At 45.3% G+C, this 24553-nt stretch overlaps 1 protein-coding gene across 1 annotated transcript in view; it reads right to left on the bottom strand.

Annotated features, from left to right (window-relative positions):
- The window catches only part of BACH2 (BTB domain and CNC homolog 2), a 46511-nt gene that overhangs the window by 11164 nt on the left and 10794 nt on the right, over window positions 1–24553 (bottom strand). Inside the window, exon 2 of the mRNA XM_059835664.1 lies at window positions 6130–7674. Within this exon, the coding sequence (XP_059691647.1) occupies window positions 6130–7674 (1545 nt within the window). The remainder of the gene's footprint in view (window positions 1–6129; window positions 7675–24553) is intronic.

Below are 24553 nucleotides of genomic sequence, written 5' to 3'. Positions count from 1 at the left end.
CTAGTTACCGCTGCTGCTCTCCCCCTTCTCTTTTTCTTTGGAATACAGGAAAGAACCAAGGCCTCATATTCACTCACATTAAAATATAAATGTCAAGTGTTTGGAATTTCCTCATCTCATGAGTAACATTAGCTTTTTCACTATTTCTTTATATCTAAATTTCAACATCATCTTCCTTGAGCTGCCAAATACTAGTAAAGACAAGGAACTTTCCCAGCCTGGCTTAACATCACAGTAACTAAAAGGAGTCATGTATTATCCATAAGAAAAAGTAATCATTCTGTATTGGGCACGAGAGGGCAGAACTCAGTGTACCAGCTTGACCTTTATAAATGGTTCAAAATCTCGGTCAGTTGCTCCAGAGTTGTAAGAAATAAAACTGTTCTCTTAATGCCCTTAAATTGAAAGCCAGAGCTATTGAAAGCCTCTGACACTTAAAATTGCCCAGCCCTTGGAAAGCTCTCAGGACCCACCCAAGCAATCTAGCATAGGGGTTGAATCATATCAATGCTTTTCTGACATAGAAAGGGGTAATTTGCTTCACAAAGAAGAGCCCAATACATTAATGCTCTTTTTCGTAGTAGCCTTCTTAGCATGCAAGTCTGTCTTCCACAAATGCTCAGGAAGAAATTCATCCCAGGACAGGAACTGAGGTGTGCCCACTTGTGTTAGGGGCTTGAATGCCTACACACTATTTCAGGCACCATTTGTGGTCCCACGGAATAGGGACCTACCTGATTTCACTTGGACAGAGGCTATCTAAGAAGCACAAAGCCAATGGGCCACACTTTGTGTCAGAGAGAGGACAGGCAGGATGCACTCTCACTAGTTTCCTCACCCCGTTGTCTACTGGTATAGGTAAAGCCTTCAAAGCACCTCTTCTTTTCAGATGTCAACCACACCGAGATGGCAGAGGACTGCAAAAGGAGAACAGCAAGCCCAGGCAGTGAAGATCTACCATTGTGTCAACAAACTAGGTCTGAAATGGGCTTGATCAGGGTCCCACTGCAAACAGCCTATCTGCCACAATACAATTGATGGCCACATAATTGCCCAGGGTCAACTCCAGGCTTACCTCCTGAGGGCCACAAGAGGTGTTTTGGTCAAGAAATGCTACTTGAGAGGGCACTGCTGTGCTCAGCAGAGGCAGTCTCGGTAACCTTTTGATTTGCCACCTGCCTCGAAGAACTGGGGGAAGGAGCTAGTCCCACGGCTGCGGGCTTTAACCCAACAATCAGGAGATGTGGATGGAGTTCTTGTCCTTTAGCCCATGACTTGGACTTGTATTCTGATCGTACACTGCTGGTGCTTAAAAAGCTGGGCTGACCTCTTCCTGTTCACTGGTCGCAGTGTCCCCAGCTTCCACCCCTACACAGGGCATGATAGTACAATACCTCTGCCTATTAACAGGCTTTTCTGGGAACAGGGATAGCGCGGAAACCCCAACAGAAGCTGTAGATGCACTTGAGAAGGGCAGATCAGGCAGTGAAATGAGGGGGTATAAAGTGCAGTATTTCTCTGAAAAATCTGCTTTTGCAGAAAAAATTCAAGAACTGGAAAGAGTCCTTCAAGAGCTCCAGCAAGGGCTTCAGCTCAAGGCATAACAGAATTGACTGTAGGCTGCAATGAAATAATACAATGTTTAAAAGGACCTTCCTGAAATATCAGGCTTGTAATGGGAAACTTTCACTGTTGTTGTAATCCAGTAATTCTCTGCTACCAGCGTGGATACCACTCCTACTGAAGAGAGGAAAGAAAACAAAACTGCCATGAAGTTTATCTTGCTAGACCAATGTTTGACAAGACTCCATTTAACCAGATGTTGCCCAACACAATTCCCAGTGCTCTGCTGATGCTGTCAAGGATCCTGGTCAGGAGAACATCCACCAGAGAAGAGTGTGGAGAGTAACTTTCTCACTTTCAAATTTATAAACCTAGTAAGATCAGGAAAGCTGGGGTGACCGATCACCAAATTCTGGGGAGGAGCTACATACAAGTTAACACCTTAACATGCATTCTCCTTGTTTGTTCTTCTTTCTGCAACACTCTTCACTGAGTAGAAACATTAAGCAGTGAAGACGACTCAGCTTAGGTAACTCAGCACAGCTCCAGCAGATTTCTGGTAGGGCAACTTTGCTTTACCCCCTTTTACTGGGGCTCTGACTTTGCTAAACATCAGCAGACGAACAGAGAAAGGGTGGCTGCCTGTCTCTTAACATGGAGGGTTTTGGACTCTCACTGTAGGTTTTTTGCCTGCAATATCCTCAATGGTTCAATTGCATTAGCTCTGCCTTTATGAAAATTTCCTTTGAAAAGTGAGTCACTAACCCAGGCGGGAAATTCTTTTGAAATATAAATGAAAGACACATTGAATGCAATTCTCTAGATAGTAATAGTTCTTGGAAGACTCCACCTCTTACCTCCTCCTACCCTTGTTTATTCTTTTCCTAAGAAAAGTCACTCATCAAATTAGACTGAGTTGAGATTTCTTTTTAGCTGGTTTAGCAGTACAATGGTTTTTACAAGTTTTCCAGCAGAAACAAACCCATAGATACCTGCTGAAGAAAATGAGTATCAAGAAAAGTAGGGAGTGCTGAAGTTTCTGTTCCTAAGTAGGTTAACAGATTGACAGACTACTTCCTTCTTAACAATTCATTATTTCAGGGCTTATTGTTTTGTTTTTACTATTTTAAGCATGATTGTCAGAACCTGCCTGCAAGCACCGAGGGTAAGTCTTCTCTCTAGTATTCTATCCCAATAATTGATTTTTAACAACCTGTGGAGGCCTGAGGGAGCTGGGTGAAAAGAACAACACAAACTGTTAAATGTTTCTGTAAAGTCTCAGCAGATCAAGTAATGGCCCCATTCCTGCAACTCCATAACCCCGGGATACCCCACACTGCACTTGCTGCTTCTATCACGAAGCCTTAAGAAAGGGAAATCTCAGAAGATTCTGGGTGGCTCCCTTAACAGGAAGGAAAACGAAAGGCAAAGACATCTCGGAGAGGATCTACCAGCAGTGCTATGGGGACCGCCACCTCCTCTGACACTCGCACCCCTCTATGGGACAGGAAGGCTGGCCACAGAGGAGGGTCACCTTCACCCACACGGCACTCATGCCGAGCCTTAGCACGGAACAACTTGGGCACGTGCTTCTGAACGGCACCCGTCTGCAGGAAAGCAGAATGCCCAAAAAAAGCAGAGAGAAGAAACCTTTCACCTACTTCTCACACAATCAATACACTAGCAAATGATGTTTTGTGATGTTAATTCTGGCACCTACAGCACTCCGGGACCCAAATCAAGACCAACAAGGTCCAAATTCCAGGGGAACTGAGCAGCCCCGTGAGATAACCGAGGGTCAGAGTCCATCAGGCTTATTCCCATCAGGCTGTCCCACCCAAACGAAAGCCCATCCACAGCAGAAGGGCCTGTGCGGCCGTGCTCCAAAGGGGCGAACGCCTGTGTATTGCCCCCAGCTATCTTATCAGGTGCTTTTTGAAGAGAAGCCCAGCAAACACTGTGTGATCTGATATGACAGGGGGTAAGGGACCTGTCTGGGAAGTCATCAGGACAGCAAGGGCAAACGGACAATTTTGGGGATGGAGAAAGATTCCCATGCAGCTTAAGGTGAGGTAAAGAACAGAAAGCAGTCCATTTCAAAGTGCTGTGAGTCTCTCCTGCTGTTTTAATGGCAGCCAAACCACTAAAAGTAGGTAGAGCGACTTACACAAGAACTTCTTGCTGCCATTAGATATTTTCTACTGCCTGGTTTAACATATCCTTCACTGAGGTTTCCACAGCAGCGGATCTTGCAGGATTGCAGGATACACACCCCAAGTCGCTGTATAAATACAACATTGTTTAATGAGGCTGCAATGTCCTTTCTTGTATCGGTAACAACCTTTAAAAATTCATTTTTCAGACAAAATCTGTACTGAAGCACTGGTGTGATCTGTTTACTCTTTGCTTGCTCAGGATAGTGCAGTGCAACCTCACGGAGCATTAATTTCCTCACCACATCTTTAATGCCTAACAGTCCTAATCAAAATGCCCTGCAAAGAAAAGGAAGAAAAAAGCCTTATCAGCAGTCCCAGGGAGAAAACTTCCTCAGCACAGTGCAGAAAATCTTCCCAGGAGAAAACCAGCAGCAAAACTAGGAGGGGAGAAAACCCCTCCTAGCTCTACCCCAGAGCCAGACCTGTCTGCCTGCCAGCAGCACACTGAGATGGCCTCCCATACCCCACCCGCTTTCTCCTCTCGTGAATGTCCCTCCTCTCATCCATGCTCTCCTGCACACATTTGCACGCTTTTTTGGGAAACCACCAACAACCCCCTACACCCTTCTCATTTGACTCTTCCGGACTCATTTCTGTTGCAGCATCTCCACACAATTAGCCAATTATGACAGCTAATTAGTCATCAAACCTCAAAAGGCTAACCTCCCGGCCTCTTCACTGCCTCACACTGTGCGTTAGCCCTTGTTGGGGAAGCAGCATGTGTGGGTGGAGATCCAACACTTCCCTCTGTCCCACTCCCTGCTCCCTTCCGCCCCTCATAAAGGCAGGACTTTCGAGTAACCTTGGTATTGCCAAGTAGAGTGGGTCTGCTGTAGGGCTTCCCAAATGAGGTCCTATGCACAGCATCCCAGGCAGCCTTCCAAGGACACTCCTCTCCGTTCTGCATTGACCCCTGCTCAGGACGTGGGGACAAACAAGAACCATCCTCTCAAAAACACAGGTACAGCATGACAGGGCTTAGGACACCGGAGGCTCCCCAGGCTCTTCAGCTCTTCCTTAGAGCTAAGCAGAAAACCACCGAACTAAAGGAATCATCCACGTGTGTCTGGAAGGTATCTTCCAGAGCCTGAGATGTAGCTGGAATAAGGATTGAGGGATAAAATAAAGTTCACTCTTTTCATCTCTAGCCTACAAATAAGCCCAACTGGTTCTGTCCTGGGTGCTCACAGCATGTGAAGCCCCCATACTTGCACTCGCTGCTCCCCATGCTGAAGCACAAGCTCTCAGTGGAGCGTTTCAGTGTTACTAGAGGAGCCAGATACACGTTTTCGCCCAGGTGCTCTCCACGTCATGCAGTTTCCTAATGAAACTCTAAGAAAACATCCAGTCTTTTTTCAGTTTCTGGGCTCCACGATGCTTCTCCATGATTTAAGTCTTCCCTCAACCTAGTGACTTCACACAGACAGTTTATCTGATCACGGTTAGCCAGTTACCCCCGCAGCATCTGCAACTGGCCCATCTCTAGTTTTAAAGCGGGCCCTCTTTCTCCTTCCTCTCATGGCAGAGCTGCACAACAACTCACAGCTTGCTCTCCAATGCCTGACCTTCCCCCTGTCTTTCTCTTAACAGTCCTGTAAATTAAAGGATAACTTCTCTTTGAGACCATGTATGCAACAGCTGCTAGACCTCGCCACCAAACAAAGTGGGGTCACCGGCAGGAAACATCATCTCAGTTGTCACTTAACGGAGGCAAAACCCACTGTCTGCATGTGCGCGAGAAACACACGCACACGCACGTGCATGCATGCACGCGCGCACGCACACACACGAACACCATTCCCACAGCTGAAGGTGGCCAGCTATGCAACTCTTCAAGTCATTTCACACCTCTTTCTCCTCCCACTCTGTCTGCCTCCTCTACTTGGGCCGTTAGCAGCAGGGGCTCTTGGTGCAGGCTGCCTGACCCTTGGTGCCAGTGAAGGCATCCCTTGAGGTTGCTCAAACACACCAGCAGCAATGACAAGTGTTGCTAGAACCACCTCGGCAAACTACGGATGAGGAATGGTGCTTTGTGCCATGGGCGAGGGAGGGAGGAGGACAGGACACTGCTAGTAGACTCCTACGCACATCAATGTGCTCTCATAATTCAGCAGTTTGCTATTGCCCCATACCCAAATTCTGATAAGTGCCAAGCACCTCGGAGGTCAAGCAGACCTATTTACGTGAAGTCAACCACGCGCACTCAGCTGACGAGGGAATAAATAGAAGTTACTCTTTGCCTCTGTAAACAAAGAAAGTCCTGGGGAAATGCCAAGTCATTTGAGAGAATAAAGGAGCAATTAATCGGGTCACAATGACTGTGATATATGTACTTATCTTAAATCCCTACCTCATGCCCTCTATCTTGCACAGGACATGATTCACTGTCTGCTTCTGAGAATGACCCAGACTCATCGCTGGAGTTTGTTCCATAGGATGGCTCACATTTAATCTGGGCTCGGACCGGGTTGTACAATCCATCCCCCACCACGCCGGGCTCCTGGTGCTCGGGTGCCAGGAATCGGGGGCCTTGGGAGCAAGGGGAAGAGGAGAGCTCGCAAAGACGCAGACTGCAGGGAGAGCCACCGCTGCCGTCCTCTGCGTACGAGTAGGAAGAGCACGAGCTGGAGGTCCTGGTTCTGGTTTCCAAAGGAGGAGAGCGAGGGCAAACTTTAATTGGCACCGGACAGCTGGTGTTCGGCCGCATCCTTCCCGGCAAGTGATCAGCTGTCAGTCCGCTGTGCGAATAGGTCTGAGAGCTGGGGAGAGACTGGCTACTGCCAGCCCACAGACCCTTTGGCACAGTCTCAGTGAGGTCTTTGTCCAAGCTGCTCACACCAGAATATGAATGCACCGAAGTGTTTACTTGGTCACAAGCGTTTGAAGAGAATATAACACTCCTTCTGTCCAGTTCCCCTTCTTGCTTACAGAGAGTTTCAAAGCCAGGCCCCCTGAGCGGTGATCCCACTGTGAAGCTGGAAGCATCCTTCTGCATGGCATGGGACTGTCCATAGTTCCCTGTGAAAGGGACATAATCAGTTTTGTGGTCACCCTGAGTTGTCCCTTTTTCAAAAGGGCATGCTGGACTCCTGCCAAAGTGCTGTTGGGAAGTGCTGGGGAAGCCAACCAAATCTATGCTTTTTGTTCTGTTGAAGAAAGACCGCAAGCAAGAAGGAGAGGACCCACTTTTTGGCCTGTCGGCGCAAGTGGGGCTTGGCTGTTTCCTGTCCATTTCAACATCCCCTTCTTTATCCCTGATGTCAGGTTCATCTCCAGACAGGCAAAGCGTGATGCTTTCTTCATCGTTCTCTTCATTCTGAGGCTCGCTTTTTATCTGCCCCATAGCAAGTCCTGATTTGAGGCCATTTCCAGAGCTCTCTTCACTGAATGTGCTTGCAAAACCTGAGGTACTGATGTGTGATGTGTTGTAGACATTCTTGGTACAAGCAAGCTGGTATTTCTTGTATCTGGGGTACCGTGTTACTGCATCTTTGTCCAAATTGTCCTTGCTATCTCTCAGCATGTCAGAGTCAGGCAACATCCCTTCACCTTTTTCTGGTCCAGCAACAGTGTTTTCAAAATTGAAGGGCTCTTGGTGCATCCTCTCTCTTGGGCAAGAAATTTTTGACGTCTCCGATTCCATCGTCTCCTCCTCGTCTCCATCTGAGTTCTCCTCATCGTGCATGCGTTGACAGGTGTTATCTTTTTTGCACAGGAACAGGCCATCTTCATTGTTCAGCAGTTGCGTCTGAAGGAAGCTGAAGCAGGAGTCCTCCAGGTTGTGCATGCGCAGGAATTCGGCGCAATGGATGACCTCCTGGATGTTTTCTCTGCTGAGTAACAGCTTAGCAGTGTAGGCAAACTGTAACAATGGACCAAATCCCCTGACAGTGACCTGCAAAAAAAGAGAGGGAAATTGCCAGTGTTATCATCAGCTCTTGCTATCATCCTAAGTCCTTCATCACATAGTTGGATAACCTAACACGTCTAGCGTCCAGAAATAAATACTGCTCAGTACTAGTTATTTGTCTGTCAGGTCATCAGTGATGCTACATCCCGTAATTAGCACTGCTCCCTTTATGTTGCTCCTGCACATCATTGTACAGGTTGAGCTGAGCATTATTTTTCCCAAGTATCTTGAAGACCTATGAACTAAGCCTCTGCTGTAATAAAAGACTGAAAAAACAGGGTGGTGTGGACACTGCTAATTCTTGGACGGATGTTATGTTAACTATGATGCAGCCCAGCACCCTGAAAGTACCAATTAAAATTTGACTCTTCTGCCCCAATGGAAGCTCTGGTGAACAGTGGTTTCAAGTTTAAAACACCCCTTAAATACCAAGTGTTTTGGGAAGGAAACATTTAATACTATAGAAAAATTCAACAGAAAATATCTTTCTGCCTCTTTCAAGAGCAAACTGGTTCCTTTTTTTCTTCTCAAATTTTTGCAAGCCATTGCTGAATAAATAATAGGTAAGTACTAACTGCACAGCTCTCTTCTCCATCCTATGGAGAGTATTCTTCTCATACTGTTCCTGATTTTAGTGAGTCTAAGGTACAGTTAACAGGAAATAAATCCATATTCATAGTTCAAGTGACACAAATCACACCGAGTCCCACCTCAGTACTTAATTTTCCACCATCTTCTTTGTAGAAACAACTGTTTCCAGGAGTGTGATCTCCAACCAACTGTTCCAGATCTGAGTTATGCACTACTACTTGTCCTTTCTTCTCATCATACCATCTACACTATATTTTATATTCACAGATCATACATTAAAAAATACATGCCTTCTCCCCCTGCCTTCTCCCCCCAGATATTTTACAGTGATATCTTCACATGTAACTATCAAATAACTTGCTAAGCCACATGGTAAACTATAGATATTGTCTATTTTTTGAGGAAAAATGCACTGGCACTGAATTCTGTTGCATTTTTTCCCCCAATGGGCAGGAAACAAAGATACTGGAAAAACTCTATTCTTCATGAAGCAGTGAGAGGCTGCTTCAAAACCAGGGCTCACCATCAAGAATAAAGGTTTCTCCACAAGAAGCAGATTCAGTGGTTTGGCCACTAAGTTGAGATTTGGGAGACCACAACTCAATTTCCGATTGCACCAACTACCTTCTAAATGACCCTGGCAAATCACCTCAGTCTCAATTCACCAGGACACCTTCTTGCCTTATTTGTCGTATCCACAAATCTGAGTTCCCTCATGTGCATACCAAGGAAAGGCATCTAGATGTGATTCAGAGCAGCCAGACAGCTAAACCATGCAACAGCAACCACATCTGGCACCTATGTGCAGGTTGGGAAGCACAGCCTGCAACCTCCCTCTGGCTGTAGGTATCTCTGGTAGGTGTTCCCAGCTCAGTTTCTTCTTTTAAAACAAACAAGAAGAGGAAGCACTGCTGTCCCCTTTTCATAAAATAGCCTAAAGATCAGAGAGGGACCCAGAAAGTAGGAGACCAGGTCCCTTCCTTAGGCTGTGGGGATTCGAACTTGTATTTCCCAGCTCCTCAGAAGGATATCGTGTCCAGTAGGTATGGGATACCCTCTGAAGGTGAGCTGTTTTTCCCTGTCCTTCCAATTGAATTAACACACCTGAGCAAGAAGCTGCTCAAGACGTCGGTGAGACATCAGACCATGAATTTGTGATGGTCTTATTCGTGATTAGCATAAATCTGAGTGAATAATTTGGTTCATCCCAATGAAAAGCCTATAAATTCCTTACACTGCCTCAGGACCAGTGGTAGAGCTCACAGATTTTTATAGAAAATCCTGATTTCCAGAAACAACCCTTTGTTATTCATAGATCTGCACTTGTGATGCTGGATTATGAAGATAGCACAAGTGGTGCAGACTCTGATGGAGAGAAAAATATTTTAAAACACCTGTAAAATTGCTCCCAATAGCTTTTCCATACATAATATTACTGCTGTATCTGCTATTTTAAGAAACAGTGCATTTTCATGCACATACCTACACACTTGCACGTTCCTGTTTTACAATACGCTTCTGGTACAGAATTGCCTAGATTTACAGCTGGCTATTAAACAGATCTCTGCTTTATCAGTGTTACACTTTCTGCCTATTTGTTAGATTATCAGCTCACTAAAGGCCTATCTGCATTTTATCTATGCAGCATGATGAACAAAATTGCTCGGGAACTTAATGAGCTACTCGCAGGCCAATGTTTCTCTTTGATAAGATCTTCAGTGTGGGGGCTTACATATTCCTACACATCTTGTAAGCTCCGCAGCAGCATTGGTCTGTAGGAGCAGCCATAAATACCATCTGGGGTTTTTGGGTCCCTTTTGAAGAGGAGGGACTCTGGAGCACAAACCCAGCTCTCCTGGCAGTTGTGTCATTCAGCCACTAGGTGGAATGACTGGAAAGCAAATTAAAATAATTTTCTGTGCTGGGCCAGGGTTTCACCTGCCGGTCTGCCGCCCCAGCGCCAGCAGGCTGCAGAGCCTTGGGCTGACTCATACCACCCCACAGCAAGGTTGTCTCCCACGCTGACTCAGGTTTTCACTCCCAATAAACCACTGTGATAACAAACAACAGCAAGACAGCTGTTACAGATGTTCTGCGCTGGATGTATCAGAAGCAGAGTCCGAGACTGCGCTGTGGGCTCCCCATCATGCCCAGCAGATGCCTCAAGTGAAGGATGATGAAAACGCTGGTCAAACATGTGCCTTCACTTTGTTATGAGATCTTACCTGGTTTCACAACTTCCCTCACTCTCACAATCTTCAGATCCAAAGTAGGGGGGTTTCTTTTCAAGCACCCTACACTTGCCATTGCCCTCAGGGAGGAATCTCTCAAGTGCCAATGCTTGAAACTGCACAAACAATAACTTTGGTAACAAACGGACGCAAAGCCTGCTGCCAAGTGTGAAAGCCAGCGCAATCTCTGTTGCCTGAAGCTGTCTAAATATTGAATTGGTTCCCGTGGCAGGTCCCCTGCCTCAGCCCCACCAGCTTTGGGACCTCCTGCATCTGACTCATTCTGGCAGGAAGGCTGGAATCAAGGCACTGGAGCGTGGCTATGAGCACCGCACATTGGGAAAGAAAATCACCATCACATACGCATTTCTGTAGGAAGAGGTAAGAACAGTCTTTTAAAATGATTTGACCTGACTGATGCATCCCAGTGAAAACAGTTAGTGAAACCAAGTTGATCTGTGTTTGCAGAAGGAAACAGATCATTTCTGATCGCCATTCCATACAGTCACCATTTGCACATGAGGGAGACCTTTGCTGGATGGGTAAAACACATTCCAGCAACAATCTCAGTTTATTTTTTCCCCTGCTGTAAATAAGTTGCCAAATGTCCAAGATTTTTTTCCTTATCTTCCATGTAAATTAATATTTAAGTAGGCAGGTCAGTTTGTGGGGAACCTCTACTAGACACCTTGTCCAAGCTCATATGCCAAGTGAATGCTTCCCTGCCCTCCAATCATTTGCCTTATTCCAATTTCTGCCCATTTCTATTGTTTAAATAGAATTGACTGGCTACAAGAAAATCAGGCAGAGAAAAGGTACAACGTACATGCAAAACAACAATGCCCACACAAACAAGAAAAGCAAAGTAAAGACCTCAGCTTCTCGGAGGCTTGCTTTCCCTTACCTTTCGAGGCAGGCCAGGAGAGGACTTCTCTTGTGTACTTGAAACACGTCAAACACCCTGCCAAGTCTAAGGACAAATCACTTTGTCTTGCTCCTGTCCCCAGCTGGTCTTGTATGCATTAAAACCCTTCTGCACACCTAATGCAGAGAGGACACGGGTACTGCAGCCCTACCTAAGCCTTCTGGCACATCTTCTTGCTCTACAGTAATCCAAGAGATCAAGCACTGGGGGTCCATGTGCACCTCTGCCATGCTGCCACAGGTACACCACATTCCGCATGTGCTATGGAAGTCTACATCAATTCGGCGTTGCGGTGATAATGAGCCTGACCACTGCTAAGGTGAAAGAAAGTAAGTCCTCCAGGCCTTCATCTGCCACTTGTCTTTCAGATTGAGCTAGCTGAGCCAGGGGATGTGTTTTGTATGTCCATGCCCTCATGAGTTTATGATACTGAGGAACGGGCTGGAAATAATGCAATGATATAATCACCGTCAAGAGAGCTGTTAATCAGCATTAGCCATATTGAATTTACCAGCAAAATACAGACAGCAGTCCTGCAGAAAATAAGCATGCAAAATCTATTTTAGTTCAGTCCAACACTGCTCTTCTCCTTACAGAGTCCTGTGGAGTGCGATGCTCTGGTTAGTTTTAATTGATTTAAGTGACCAGACTTCCACTACTTCCTTTGGGAGATCATTGCCAGACTCTACTTAAAATCTCCTTGTGAGGAAGTCTTCCTTCTCTGATTTTCTTCCATCATCTTTCATTATATTTTCTCAATGCATTCCGGATAATGCTTCTTCCTTTTGGAGAAATAGTTGTATCATTGTTATACTCTCTGCCTTCCCTTCTTCCTTGGTTAGTATTATATCATTAACGAAAAACTGGCTAATTGAAGGAAAACAATATTGATCACTGTCAGATGGGAGAATAAGAAGCTGAGACGAGAGTCAGCAATGAGAAATGCTAGTAAAGAAGGCAGCATTGCAGATGCAAATATAGAGTGTTTATAGCACAGTGTTTTTCTAGTACTGGGCATGCACTATTCTAAAATTAGGAGGAGGGTTAGCTCACTTCCACGTTCGGAACATTGCATTTTCGTAAGGGACTTCTAGGGCAAAAATTCTATTTTAAATGTAGTTGTACACACACCCACAGGCGCCATGGGAGATGATACAGCACTGTGGGTGAACTCTCTCTGGCTCCCTGTTGTATCAGGTCTCCTCCCTGACGGCCGATCAAGCATGCCGTGGAGGCCTCCATGTTGTTTTGAACACACGGGACGTGGCCTCAGAGCACATGCAGAGGTCCGATATTGCTGTGGATGGGCTGGACCCACTGTGCACTGCAGAGTTCATCAGTGCATGCTCATTAGCTGGCTGCCCAGACTTCCAGATGTCTCAAAATCCCAGACAAATAGACAAAATCCTCCAATTCTGCACAGACAGTATTTCTTATAGGGGGGAAAAAAGGTTATTTCCAAGGGAAACATGGATGTCTGGTAACCCTGCTCCGAATGGCATCTGTATGAAAAGCTGCATATGGAGTGGGGAAGGTCAACCCCTGCGAAATGCCAGCAAGTCTGAGTTCAATTTAAAGAGGGGAAAAGTGATTAAGGGCAAGGAAAGATCACTGTAAACATGTAGGAATGTAAAACTTGGCAAGGCAATATCTAAAATGGAGCAAGAGAATGTTTACAGTAATCTGATGCATACTAACATCAAGAACAGAGAAGAATTGTTCAGTTTGCTATGGGGTGCTATTGCTGATTGCAGTGAGAAGAAACTGAAGAAATGAAAACGAGATTTTTTCCTGACTCTTAACCTAACAGCGAATTCAGTGAGATCTTGGAAGGCTTTCCAGGGAAGACGATGGATACTTTATGTCTGAGTACTGCAAAGCAAAACTAACAAAGCACAACCTTGTTCCGGCGAGGTGGGCTTTTAATGGGGTAGGATTTTCCAGGCCTAATTAATGAGGGCACAGTGCCAATGATCTTCTAGAAAACAGCATCAAAGTTCAACAGCAAATGTACATGCAATTGTTCCTTTTCAAGTAAAGCATACCTGGGGCATATTCAAAGAACAAGCTCACTGGTGGTGGCGTGGGAGGGCAGAGCCCCCCTCCCCGCCCCGCTCCAGGGATACAATGAGATCTGCAGAACATTAGTTGCTAAATACTACCGAATTGGGGGTAAATTAGATGGTCAGACCTTCAGACCCACTGAGAACGCAGAAGTCCTAACTGAGCAGCACAGGCGCAGATTATCTTTACTTATTTGAGTAGTCTTGTTGAAATCAATAGGAGTACTGATGGCTTTTCTGTGAAGCGTGCAAGCGGCTTGTAGGATTATGGATTATATTTTTAGTATTTTGATTTTCAGGTTAAATTAATCACCAGGCACCTAAAAACAGTTAGAAACCCCTCATCTCTAATCTCCAAACATCGATTTAATTATTAAGCCATTTTGTGGGGAAGGAAGGAAAACTGAATCAAACCTCACACGCTGAATATCAAATCCCAAACTAAATATTAATTTAAAACAGTTGGATAGAAACATAGAAGAAATGCAACCGTTTCTTGCAGAACTCAAAATCAATCCGTTATTCACATGCTGTTTTGTAGCGGGCCTACTGTGGGACCCATTTTGTTAACCTTTCAGTGTTGCTATTGCAGTCTGAAGGCATGTGTGGAGACTTTTTAAATCCATCGCAGCCCTGAAGTTTGTCTAATTAAGTCCAAGGATGTAGCAAACAAACTACTAACTTCTCACTCGTCCAGCGTGTTCCTAACACTACAACTTATATAATCAAACACATGCTAGAAATATGAGATAAGATTAGTGACAGTTAACTGCTGCTATTTTTTTCCACAGCCTGAAGAAGGTCTCTGGGATTAAATATTAACTCTAATCTTATTTGCTAAAATTAGCGCACACTGTATTTTTTTTCTTTTACAGCCAATTGCAAGTATAGTGCAGAAGTTATTTTCAGAGTGTAATCTGATAACCAAAATCAGTCACCAAAGCTGTTATTCCATTAAGAGTTAAGAGACTTCCCAGTTATTTATTTAGTTATTTTTACTTGGGATGGCGGAGCCTGGCAGATCCTGTGTTTCCTAGCTTGAGCTTATTTGGTTTTGGAAAACTCTCTGAAAGATTTAAATATATTACTAGGCTCAAACTGGTCAGTCGCATGTGCAATATCAACAGTGCTAGCTATCACAGTTTGTCCCTGTATATGCACAAAGTGAGCCTGCACACAGCCAGGAATTGTTTTGAAACCATGATCCTTTTACATAGGGTGTTTAAAAGCTGGGATTTTAAACAAGAGAGGAACGTACAAGTCGCTGATGGAGACCGACGAAGGGAGGCCTTTATTTTCACTCTAAAACCACTTCTTTAATCAAGCAGATATCCTGCTGGCCCCAGTTTAACATTCTACCACTTCAGGTAGCACGTACAGATTTGGGCAGAAGAGTGACCCGAAGTCCAAGCGACAGTCTGGCATCTCCCACATCGCATCATATCACATCACACCGCAGGGGTGGGGGGCCACCACACCGTCACTGTGACAGACACCCCTGGGCACAAATGCACTCCAGGGGAAGGGAGAACCCAGACACACAGCTCCTTTCTTTGAGAGGCTGATTACCTAATTTTTTTTTTTTTTTGAGCAAAAACTTTCACTAAAGAAGCTGCCACCTGCAAAGCCACACCGAGGCTGAGCTAAGGGGCATCCCAATATATTTCCAGCGCATCCTCCACAACAGCCTCTTGAGGCATCAGGCTGAGAGCTTCAAGCTGATGCTTAACTCCCTTTAGCAGTACTTCTATGAAAGATGCCACGTTGGAAGTGCTCATACAACTTCCACTTTCGTGCTTTTGAAAAAAAAAAAAATGCACAGGTGCCCCCCTCAGCCTTCCCCCTTGAAGTCCCAGCTTTTGGCCAGACGGCGAATTTACACTGGAAGCCCTGACTGCCTGTGTGAGAGTATTTACAAATCGAAGGGGGAAACCAAATGACTTCTTGTTTTCCTCTCTCCAGCATAATGAACACATCCAGGGGCAGCACTTCAAAGGGCCTCCTCCCTCCCCGCTTGAAAGGGAGGGAGAGACCAATATCCCTCAGTGCCCACAGAGCATCACGATGCTCCCGGGTGGTAGGTGTGACCGCAGGAGATGGAAGTGAGATGGGGAGGAAGGAGTGGTCCTTCACGCTAGACTCGTCTCGAAAATGGGGAGCAATAATTGCAAACCGCGTCCATCACCCCGTGAGAAGTGCGTCAGCACTGACGGCGGGGCAAGTGGCTCGGAATTGATTGCCAAGTGTAAAGATGGCGTAAACAGCCAGCAGATCGATGCCTACGTTATTGGTTATGTCAGCGTTCGACCGCATGTGACTTAAGGGTGGAGTGCAAGAGTTAAGGCACCCGCATAGTTGGGTTTTTCCGAATCAAATTCATTGTGGTAATGGCCCCTCTACACCCCACCACGGTGCAGTATCTTCGGCAAAACAGCTCTTGGGCTGGAGGGGGGAACTTCTTACACCACTGCAAGCAAAACCGCCACGTGATAACCTATCAGAGCTCTTATTTTAAAACCTCACTTGGTAACTTGCATTGAAGTCAAACACTAGTTTATTAAACCATTAAGAGAATATTGCCTGTAATAATATGCATGCATCAAACTGGAGGAATGACAGCTGAAGTGCTACTGTTTGGAGCAAACACCTTAATGAACTGCAGCAGAAGGAGAAAAATTTTTCCTAACTAATTACGTGGTTTGGGGTAAGATGTTGATGTTAGAGGCTGCCCAGGCCAAAACTGGAGAACACAGAAAATTCAAAATTACGGCCAAGAGAGTACCTGCAGGCAAGCATAGGTGAAAAAGCTTGGGGGAGAACTTCCAGGCTGCTGAGGTCAGACTTCGAGTGGAGGTGTGAGAAAATTAGAGATGAGGATGTTTCAAATAACCTTTTTTCTGAAGGAACAACTCAGCTACAACATGACTGAATCAACAAAGAACACATAAAAACCAGTGGCACTAATTAGCAGTTTAAACACTCAGGCATGAACTGGAAGATGAAGCAAAGAGAAATATGGCTGTGATACCTGGCAATTTGCAATTCATTTGTTTCTCCAATGCAACCTGCACCTTAAGAAACCTGGAATGCAGTAACGAAGGACGACACAGAAGTGTGGCTCAGCAGAAATGCTACCTTCTCTCCTTGGGTGCCCATGCAAGCCATACTGAAACCAACGGGGAAGAAACGGGCAGAAACAAGCAGATTTTAACCCAAGAGCATCATCAGAATTAAAGTGCAACTGTAATTTAAAATTAAAATCGGTGCCATATTTTTGAAAAGGAAAACTAAACTGACCCCCAGATTAAAAAAGAAAAAAAAAAAGTGTTGAGTGGTGAGGAGGGGGGAGTAAGGAGTGGGAAAGCTTTCACAGAATATAAATTGTGAGAGAAGAATCTGTGAAAGCTCTGTTTAGGTGCATATCATGAGCCAAAGTGGGGAGAAAAAGGGAACACAAAAAGCAGTTTAAAAACTTGTAGAATAAAGAAAGGAACTCTAGAAGCCTCTAAGTTATATTAGGAAATACCAAAACAGGCAGAAAATGAAGATGCGTGTAGGAATTTGCTAATTCAGAGGGTGCTTAGAGAAGTGGTTCAGAGTTTCCAAAGCTGCAATTAATACAGAAGCAAGCACAACAATACAGAAAAATTACAAAGACCTGTAAATTACACCAATACTCCTCTTTCCCAAGCACAGCAGAATTTATTTATGCGAATAAATTACGTAATATAGTGTATTAAATACACAGTGCATTAAATACACTGTAATTACTTTATAAAAACAAGGAATACTTCACAGCAAGGCATCTCACTACAAGCCCTACTATTACATTTCATGTAGCGTAGGAGAGGAAGAAACAGGCTCTGTCAGATATAATTTAGGAAAACACAAGGCTGCACTCTGAGGAAGAGAACTAAATCGGAAGACAAAGGAGCTGGAGAAGGAGCAGGCTCAGGAGACGGGGCCGGATAACATACGGTGCAGCTCACGGATGCTCTGCCGTGGTTTCCACGGGGCTGATGATGTTAGCACTTCCGGCACTGCCCGTGACTGTGTGCCGGCATGGCACAGCATATAAAATCACTGGCATCCTTACGCCGGGGTGGCAGAGAGTGCAGCCCAGCACATCCCGTAATATTTCAAATCCAGAGACGCTTTTGCTGGGCTGTGAAAGGAACTGAATGTCAAATGCTTTACTATTGTGCTTCACGAGGTAACCAGGCAATTACAATTATTAACTGGTAGGCTGAAACCCTGTATAAATAACCTGGCTTCCTGCAGGCATCATATTTTTAAAACAAAACCTGCCAAATGCTGCATTTGTTCCAGTTTTCCTTCCCCTCCTCCCCTGCCTTGCCTTTTCATTTCCGGTATTTGGACACGCAGTTTTTCTGTGTTCACCTCGTTTTTGTTCTCGCATGGTTACTAACAGATCTGAGGATTACGGTGGCTTTTGTTCCACTGCTTGGCGTTCACATTTCATCAATGACGTCCACTCAGCTCAGCAAAGCAGGTTTGCAAGGAGAACCAGCCATTGCTGAGCTGGCAAAGTTGGTCCCCTCCCGTCCTCCACGATGAGCAGTTAACTCCTCCCGCACTGGCCCAAAAGGTTAGCTAGGCTCCATAAATCCCACCAGAAAAAATCGGAGGCACCTGCCGACTTGCTGAGATTTCACGTCTGCTGCGAGCAAAGGTAGATGTCTCTTTTAGTCCCTAAAGGAGCGCAGGCTCAGCAGAAGTGCCCCGCAGTGAAGAGGTCGAAGGCAGGGAAGGACAGGAAGGATGGGCAACAGCATCCCAGTGCAGCCACAACCCCACACCCGGCTCCGGGCTGTCCCCAAGGAATTGACTTCCCCCCTTCCGTTTCATACGCAACATTTTTAAGATCTACCCAGAAAGTGAGGGGTAGAAAACGCCATCTACCCTAGGAGCCCTAGAAATACTCTCCACATAGAAAAATGATGGCATTTCCAGCTTGACATGTGACTTCCCTGTCCTGGGAGGGCGGAAGTTGGGACTTTACAGCTATTTGTGTGTGTGTCTACATATGCTCACATGCACCCATGCATGCTAGTGTGAGAAAGAGACCAGAGAACGTGAACGTGTGTGAAAAGGACTGAATTAGCCCCATCTGCTCTGAAAAGATAATTTTCTCCTTGTATTTCTACTACCATTGCATCATTGCCACACTAGAGTGCTTCTAAAAGGCTATAGCTCTGGCAGCCAGCATCATTACAGCTGCTCAGATTATTAATAGTATAAATAAACTCTCAGAGACACTACTAAGAAAATATTAACTACAATTATCACTGTCTGATAAAATAATGAACAGTGAAGTGTTATTCTGCTGCCTCAGTCACCAGTGCGCGATTGTGTGTGCCGTGAGTAATGAAAAACAGTTTATTTGCATACTGAATCATCCTGGAATTGGTTCTTGCTATTTTATTTTATTTATTTTTCTAAAGATCAAGCAGCACAGGCCGAAGCTCTGTGTTTGCAGAATTCAGTGTACCCTGCCTCCTTTCCCACCGTATATAATCCCATTAATTCCAAGTGAACAGAAAGCCGTGCCCGTAGCCATGCACACGTCTGTCAGAGGAGGGAGATGGGGCAGTGTGCAAGCTACCAGCAGCATCTCTAAAACCCCCTGATGGACTTTTATTCTTGGGCCTCGTTGCTTTTTCTCCCTCAACAAGGAGCAAGGGCCCACATGATGTCAATGCCGTGTTTCCTGTGTGGGTCCTCCTCACCTTCGCCTCCTCCGCTGGCCTGCACTGCTTTGGCTTTGTGAGCTTGTTTTTCCTCACATCCCCCAGTAATACTCCTGAGTTCTTTCCTTTCTTGACAGCAGTGGGGAACTCGGGCTTGGTTTCTAATTAATAGAAGTTACTACTTCCCTGCAAGCACTGAGGAAAAAACTTCTTAATCGCTCGGAGAGCAGGAGATGGGAGCAGGAGCCTCTCGCCCCATGTCCCCAGGCTGGGCTCCAGCCACCGTGCCTGAGCAACACCCTCCTCAGCAGTCATCTTGTCTTCTTCACCGCCTGCTCATTAGTGAAGCTCATTAAAAGGAGGAGAAATAGCTACTTGGGCCTGAAACCACTCACTGCAGGGCAGACATGACACTGAAGCTCCAGTCCAGGCAGCCTGTTCTCATGGCCCCGATGTGGGAGAGGCTGCCCTCTTTTGAGCTGGGTCCTGCAGATTAGTAACCACCCAGCCCCAAGACATCTTTAATGTCTTCCCAGCAAAGTGCGAAGTAAAGCCCCTGCTTTGTTCAGCTCTTCCCTACCAGGCCACCGCAACAGGGCTGGGAGGGACAAAGGTAAAGGCCTGGGGCAGGCTGCTGGCGGGGAAGCAGTGCAGGCCGCACCGAGCGTTTGCAGGCCCAAGCCCACGGTGTTGAGGGCAGCTGACCGCTGCCCAAACGCAACGGATGTGGAAGTGACATTTGCTCCATCAGGGCTTGCGGGGAAGTTGATGATTTGGGGTGACGGCAGGGTGACACAGCTAGCACAAGGCACGTTATCAAGCTGAATACGCAAGCTGGGCGGTTTCTGGCTGAGCGTGCAAGGCCGGCCCAGGGTGACAGCGTCTGTCAGGCTCCTGGGGAAAGGGCTGCATCCCAGCCAGCTACGAAGGAAAACCAGAAAGATGACAGACAGGGGCAGCAACAACTAAATGCAGCCAGAAAGGAAGACAAAAATGCAATGCTGAGTGAGAGAAAAGAGAAGGGGGCATTTTCTGAAATAGCTTCCCTCAATCTAGGCCAGAAAAATCCTGCGCTGTACCCTTAGTGTTTTCATCCCAATGCCCTTTTCCTGTGCCCTTTTCCATCATTTCTCCGGCATCTCATGCTCCCTGCCTGGTCTCTTTTCCTTGTCTACAAGCCTTTTGTTCCACCAACCCCCACTTCTGCGCTTACTGGCAGCTCTGAGCAGCCAGCCACGGCGGGACCACCTTTCCGTTAGCACGCCCCAGGGCTCTCCTTGCCCGCATTGGTACAACAGTGACCAAGGAAGAAAAGCAGGCTGCGGAGGCAGGAGGAATCGCCGTCTTCGAGCATCCCCCTCTGCCAGCTGCGAGGGAAGGACAGCTCGGAGCAGGCGACCTTCTCCCTCCATACAAATCACTGCTAGGATGAACCTCCGCTCTGGGGAGGGGAAGAGTGGAGCCGCAGCCTTCCTCACTATTTTCCCTCCAGCATCCTCCCTCTCTTCTTCCTCAGCAGTGGCCTCTTCTGGCCACTGAAACAGGTTAGACGTGGCTTGCCCTGAGTAAATGACCTACATTAAGTTTTCCTCTTTAATTAAAGAGTTCTTCTGTGAAACAATTTATGAGAACTTCTTTGCTAAGGGAAAGAAAACAATGTATTGTTCCACACACGTTTACAAAGACAAACATGCTCTCTCCAAATAAATTTTTTTCCCCAAAAAGCCTCTATGGAAGGCAAAACACAGAGAACAGTAAAGGATTCGCAGAAGAACTGAAATTCATTTTAAATCAGTGTACCATGTACAAATGCTGTCTTACAAATAGGATTATTTAATTTAAACCTTAGATCTGTCAAGTTCCATTACTTCAAATGGAGCCTGTCGTTTCTTGACTTCATTATAAATCAGGATTATATTACAATTTACGTTAGGTAAAGTCACTGCTTCGATAGGAGGCAGTGAAAAAAAATTACACAGCAGTCAGTAAATAGAGCAAAGTCATTGCACTGCTCTTGAAAGACAAAAAGTCATCTTGCTAAATGAGGGTCCGAGCTGTCCTGTACTAAGACTGTTCCTAATAAATAAAAGACCTCTGGGAAAACTGCTGAGCATACGCTGGATCTATTTTCAGCTTGCATCAGCAGCTGCTGCCCCTGGGATCGCATCTTTGCTCATACTCTACACCATATGCAATCACTCCAGTACTGCAACCAGTAAGATAATGAAAGAGCATGGCATAAATCTATACTTGAGTGGAATGCTAAATGAGAAAAATAATACAAAAAAGGGGGAAATAAACCACATTTTCAAGTCATTAGGAAGAAAGACTTTGACATATGAAGTGTTGCAACCATTAATAGCACTTATCATATAGAGTGGAGACAAAGAGACAAATTAATCAAACTGACAGAACTGGGACATTTTATGCTAATGCAGGCTCCTGGGTTTTCGTTTGTATTCCTCTGTGTCTGGAAAACTGATACCATTACAGGGCAGGAAATTGCATGAATAACATGCAACAGATCATAAAAATTCACACACCAAGTGCAGAAACACTGCCAAAAGCACTGTAAAAACAAGGCTAGAGACCTCCACAGAGGAACTACCAACAGCTAATGAATGCAAATAAGTACAGGAATATTTCCCGTCCATGCATAATGATGAGACATAGGCTGTGACTCTGCAGTCTCCAATAGAGTCAGTAAAATAAAGCCTGGAGAGCGAACATGTAGAGAGTTGGGGGGAACTGCTGGCCAAGCCAGGGTCTGAATTTGTTTGCTGTACTGCAGCCAGCAGTTTAAAGCCACTGGGGAACTGGCATAGCCAAGTGCCGCTTCTGTCTAAACATATCGCTATGTTAGATTTAATTTAATGTTTCAGGTAGAAGAGAGAGGAGGAGGAGGATGAAAGAGGAAATAAAACAGAGCCACAAAACGGCACATAATCACACAAAATAAAAATCCCCTTGCCCCTGTGCAAATCCACAGCACGCAGTAAAAAACCTCACAGATAAAGACATTTAAAACATCATTCATTTGGGAAATACAAAACGTGCTTGCTGTCCAAAGCTGCAGCCGTGCTGTAAGGGGCAGGAAATGGCAAGAACTACAGGAATGCTGGGCAGGGCATGGTGTAACACAGGATCTTGCCAATGTTACTTCATTTGCCGTAAAGGCTTCTCAAGGACCTTTAAAAAACCCCTGGCTAAACAGACCACTGGTGAAGTGCAGAGAGCTCATCAGCCATATAAACAACCAAACAACAAATGCATTCACTTGATGGGCAGACACAGCATTTCTCATAGCTCTCCATTTGTTAAAAAAGTGATGCTTCCCCCTTGTATGGTAGCTACCATACAAACCTAAGGTGAGGACTAACTCTGGGGGGTAAAAGGAGTAAAGCTGATACCTTTTGGAGCTGCGTCATTTCCAGCACCTCTCTCACCTTCCCCAGAATAGAATGATATGCAGCTGATAGGATTGAGCAACAGCATTTACATGCCAGCACTACATGCATAAAAAGGGTGAGGAAATGCCAGCCTGCCTAGGGGTGCCTGCTTTCCTGAACAGCAAGTAAAGTTTAAGCCCTTCCAGCATTTGGGAGGACCCTGTGTTCAGAGGCGGCAGGGCAGAAGCTGTTTTACCCCAGCAGAGATGGGCACAGGGAGCACACAATACAGAGCCCAGCTCTCCATCCACTCTCCAGCAGACAGCTGTGGAGGTTTTACAGAGTTTTAGCCATGTGAACAGGGTTTCTCTCCAAACCTCGAAATCTCCTTCTGTTCCTTTGATCACTAGTACTAGAGTCTCAACAGGGTGCTTGGCACAGTTCCAAAAAACGGAGTGCACACACAAAAGCAAGCTGGTCCAAAAGCTTTCTAAAGACAACGGTGTAACCTTTCTTCTAAGAGGAGAAATTAGAAACAGGCATTCATTAACTCTTGTAAATATACATCCATCTCACAGACAGACAAGGGTTGCAAGCTGCGAACGGAACAACTTTCTCCCTTCCCTTAAATAAATAAAAAAAGATAGCACAGACAATTAGTTACAAAAAGGTCTCATGAAAACCTCTGCTTTAAGAAATTTTAATATGAGGAGGGAAATAATTTGGTCAAATAGTTATAATGATGTTGATTTCTTCCACTCTTTACAATAGCAAAGACACCTTTGAAGTCTCTCAAGAACACATATGACACCTGACACTTTTTTTCCTCTACCTGCAATCAATCAGAGCAGTCTGGGAAAAGAAAAGCCTAGTTAGATTAAAACACCCATTCCTGAAAGAGAATATTTAGAGAAGTCTTTACTACCACCTTACCATTCAACCAAGAGGTAGAAAGCCCAGTGACAAGAAATGACCACAAATTCTCACATCCTTTTAGCTATGCAATTCTACCTCAGAAAACCAGTTTCAGAACCGGACTGTAACCTCACCAAATAATTCACATTAAAACTGTATGTGAGAACTAAGCTGAGAGTGCAACAGCAGATGACGCAAACAGTCTGGGCCCCCAAGGCTGGGATTGACTTCAAACCCTCCGAGCTCACTGTGAAGAGCAGCTTACGGTGTGCAGCACCCATCTGCTCTACAGAGCTGCTTGGAGGAGGTTCAGCACAGCAGCCCTGACAGTGGCTCCTGCTAGGGTCACCTCGGCTGTGCACCATCAGCTGAAGACAGAGGCCAGAACGGGATCAAACGCTTGTCTTTAACAATTTACCTGCCTATGCCTCTCAACTGAGGTTTCCAATTGGAAAGTTTAGGCACCATAGTGAAATAAATCCTGTAAGAGAAGGATTAGACTCATCTTTGAAAAGGAAGCAAAACCAAACCAAGCCTGACGTAGCTCTCACTGGGTGTTCTTCTCAGTCCTTCAACTGCAATATACACTGAAGAGAGGGAAAGAAGAAAAGGAGTTATTGATTTAAAGGTTTCTGCCACTACTGAAAGCAGCTCTTTCTGTTTTCTGAATGCTATGATGACTTTGTAGATGTGAACAAGTTTCTTTGTAGAATGCTCCAATGGCTATATATGTCATGGACACCTCTTCATTCTTCACTTCCTTGGAAAATGGTATAGATATTATTTGTCCTCAATGGCTACTGCTTATATAGACTGGGCAAAAATGACAAGGATAGATGACTCTTATAAAAGACAACTCTATTTTTTGTGCCTTGCATTTGACAAATTAATTCAGACATTTAAAACATAGCCTTGGTTTGATATGTCCAGTCTCCTGAAAACTAACAAGTTCAAGGAATAGACAGAAACTGTTTGATTTGGCTTTATGTCCAGACAAAAATGCCATATGCAGAAAGCCATCCATGGGGAAACACGGAAA

This window comes from Gavia stellata, chromosome 2 (genome assembly GCF_030936135.1).
Source record: "Gavia stellata isolate bGavSte3 chromosome 2, bGavSte3.hap2, whole genome shotgun sequence".
Lineage (NCBI taxonomy): Eukaryota > Metazoa > Chordata > Aves > Gaviiformes > Gaviidae > Gavia > Gavia stellata.
Note: the sequence above shows the minus strand (reverse complement) of the source record. Positions and strands in the feature narration are given on the sequence as shown.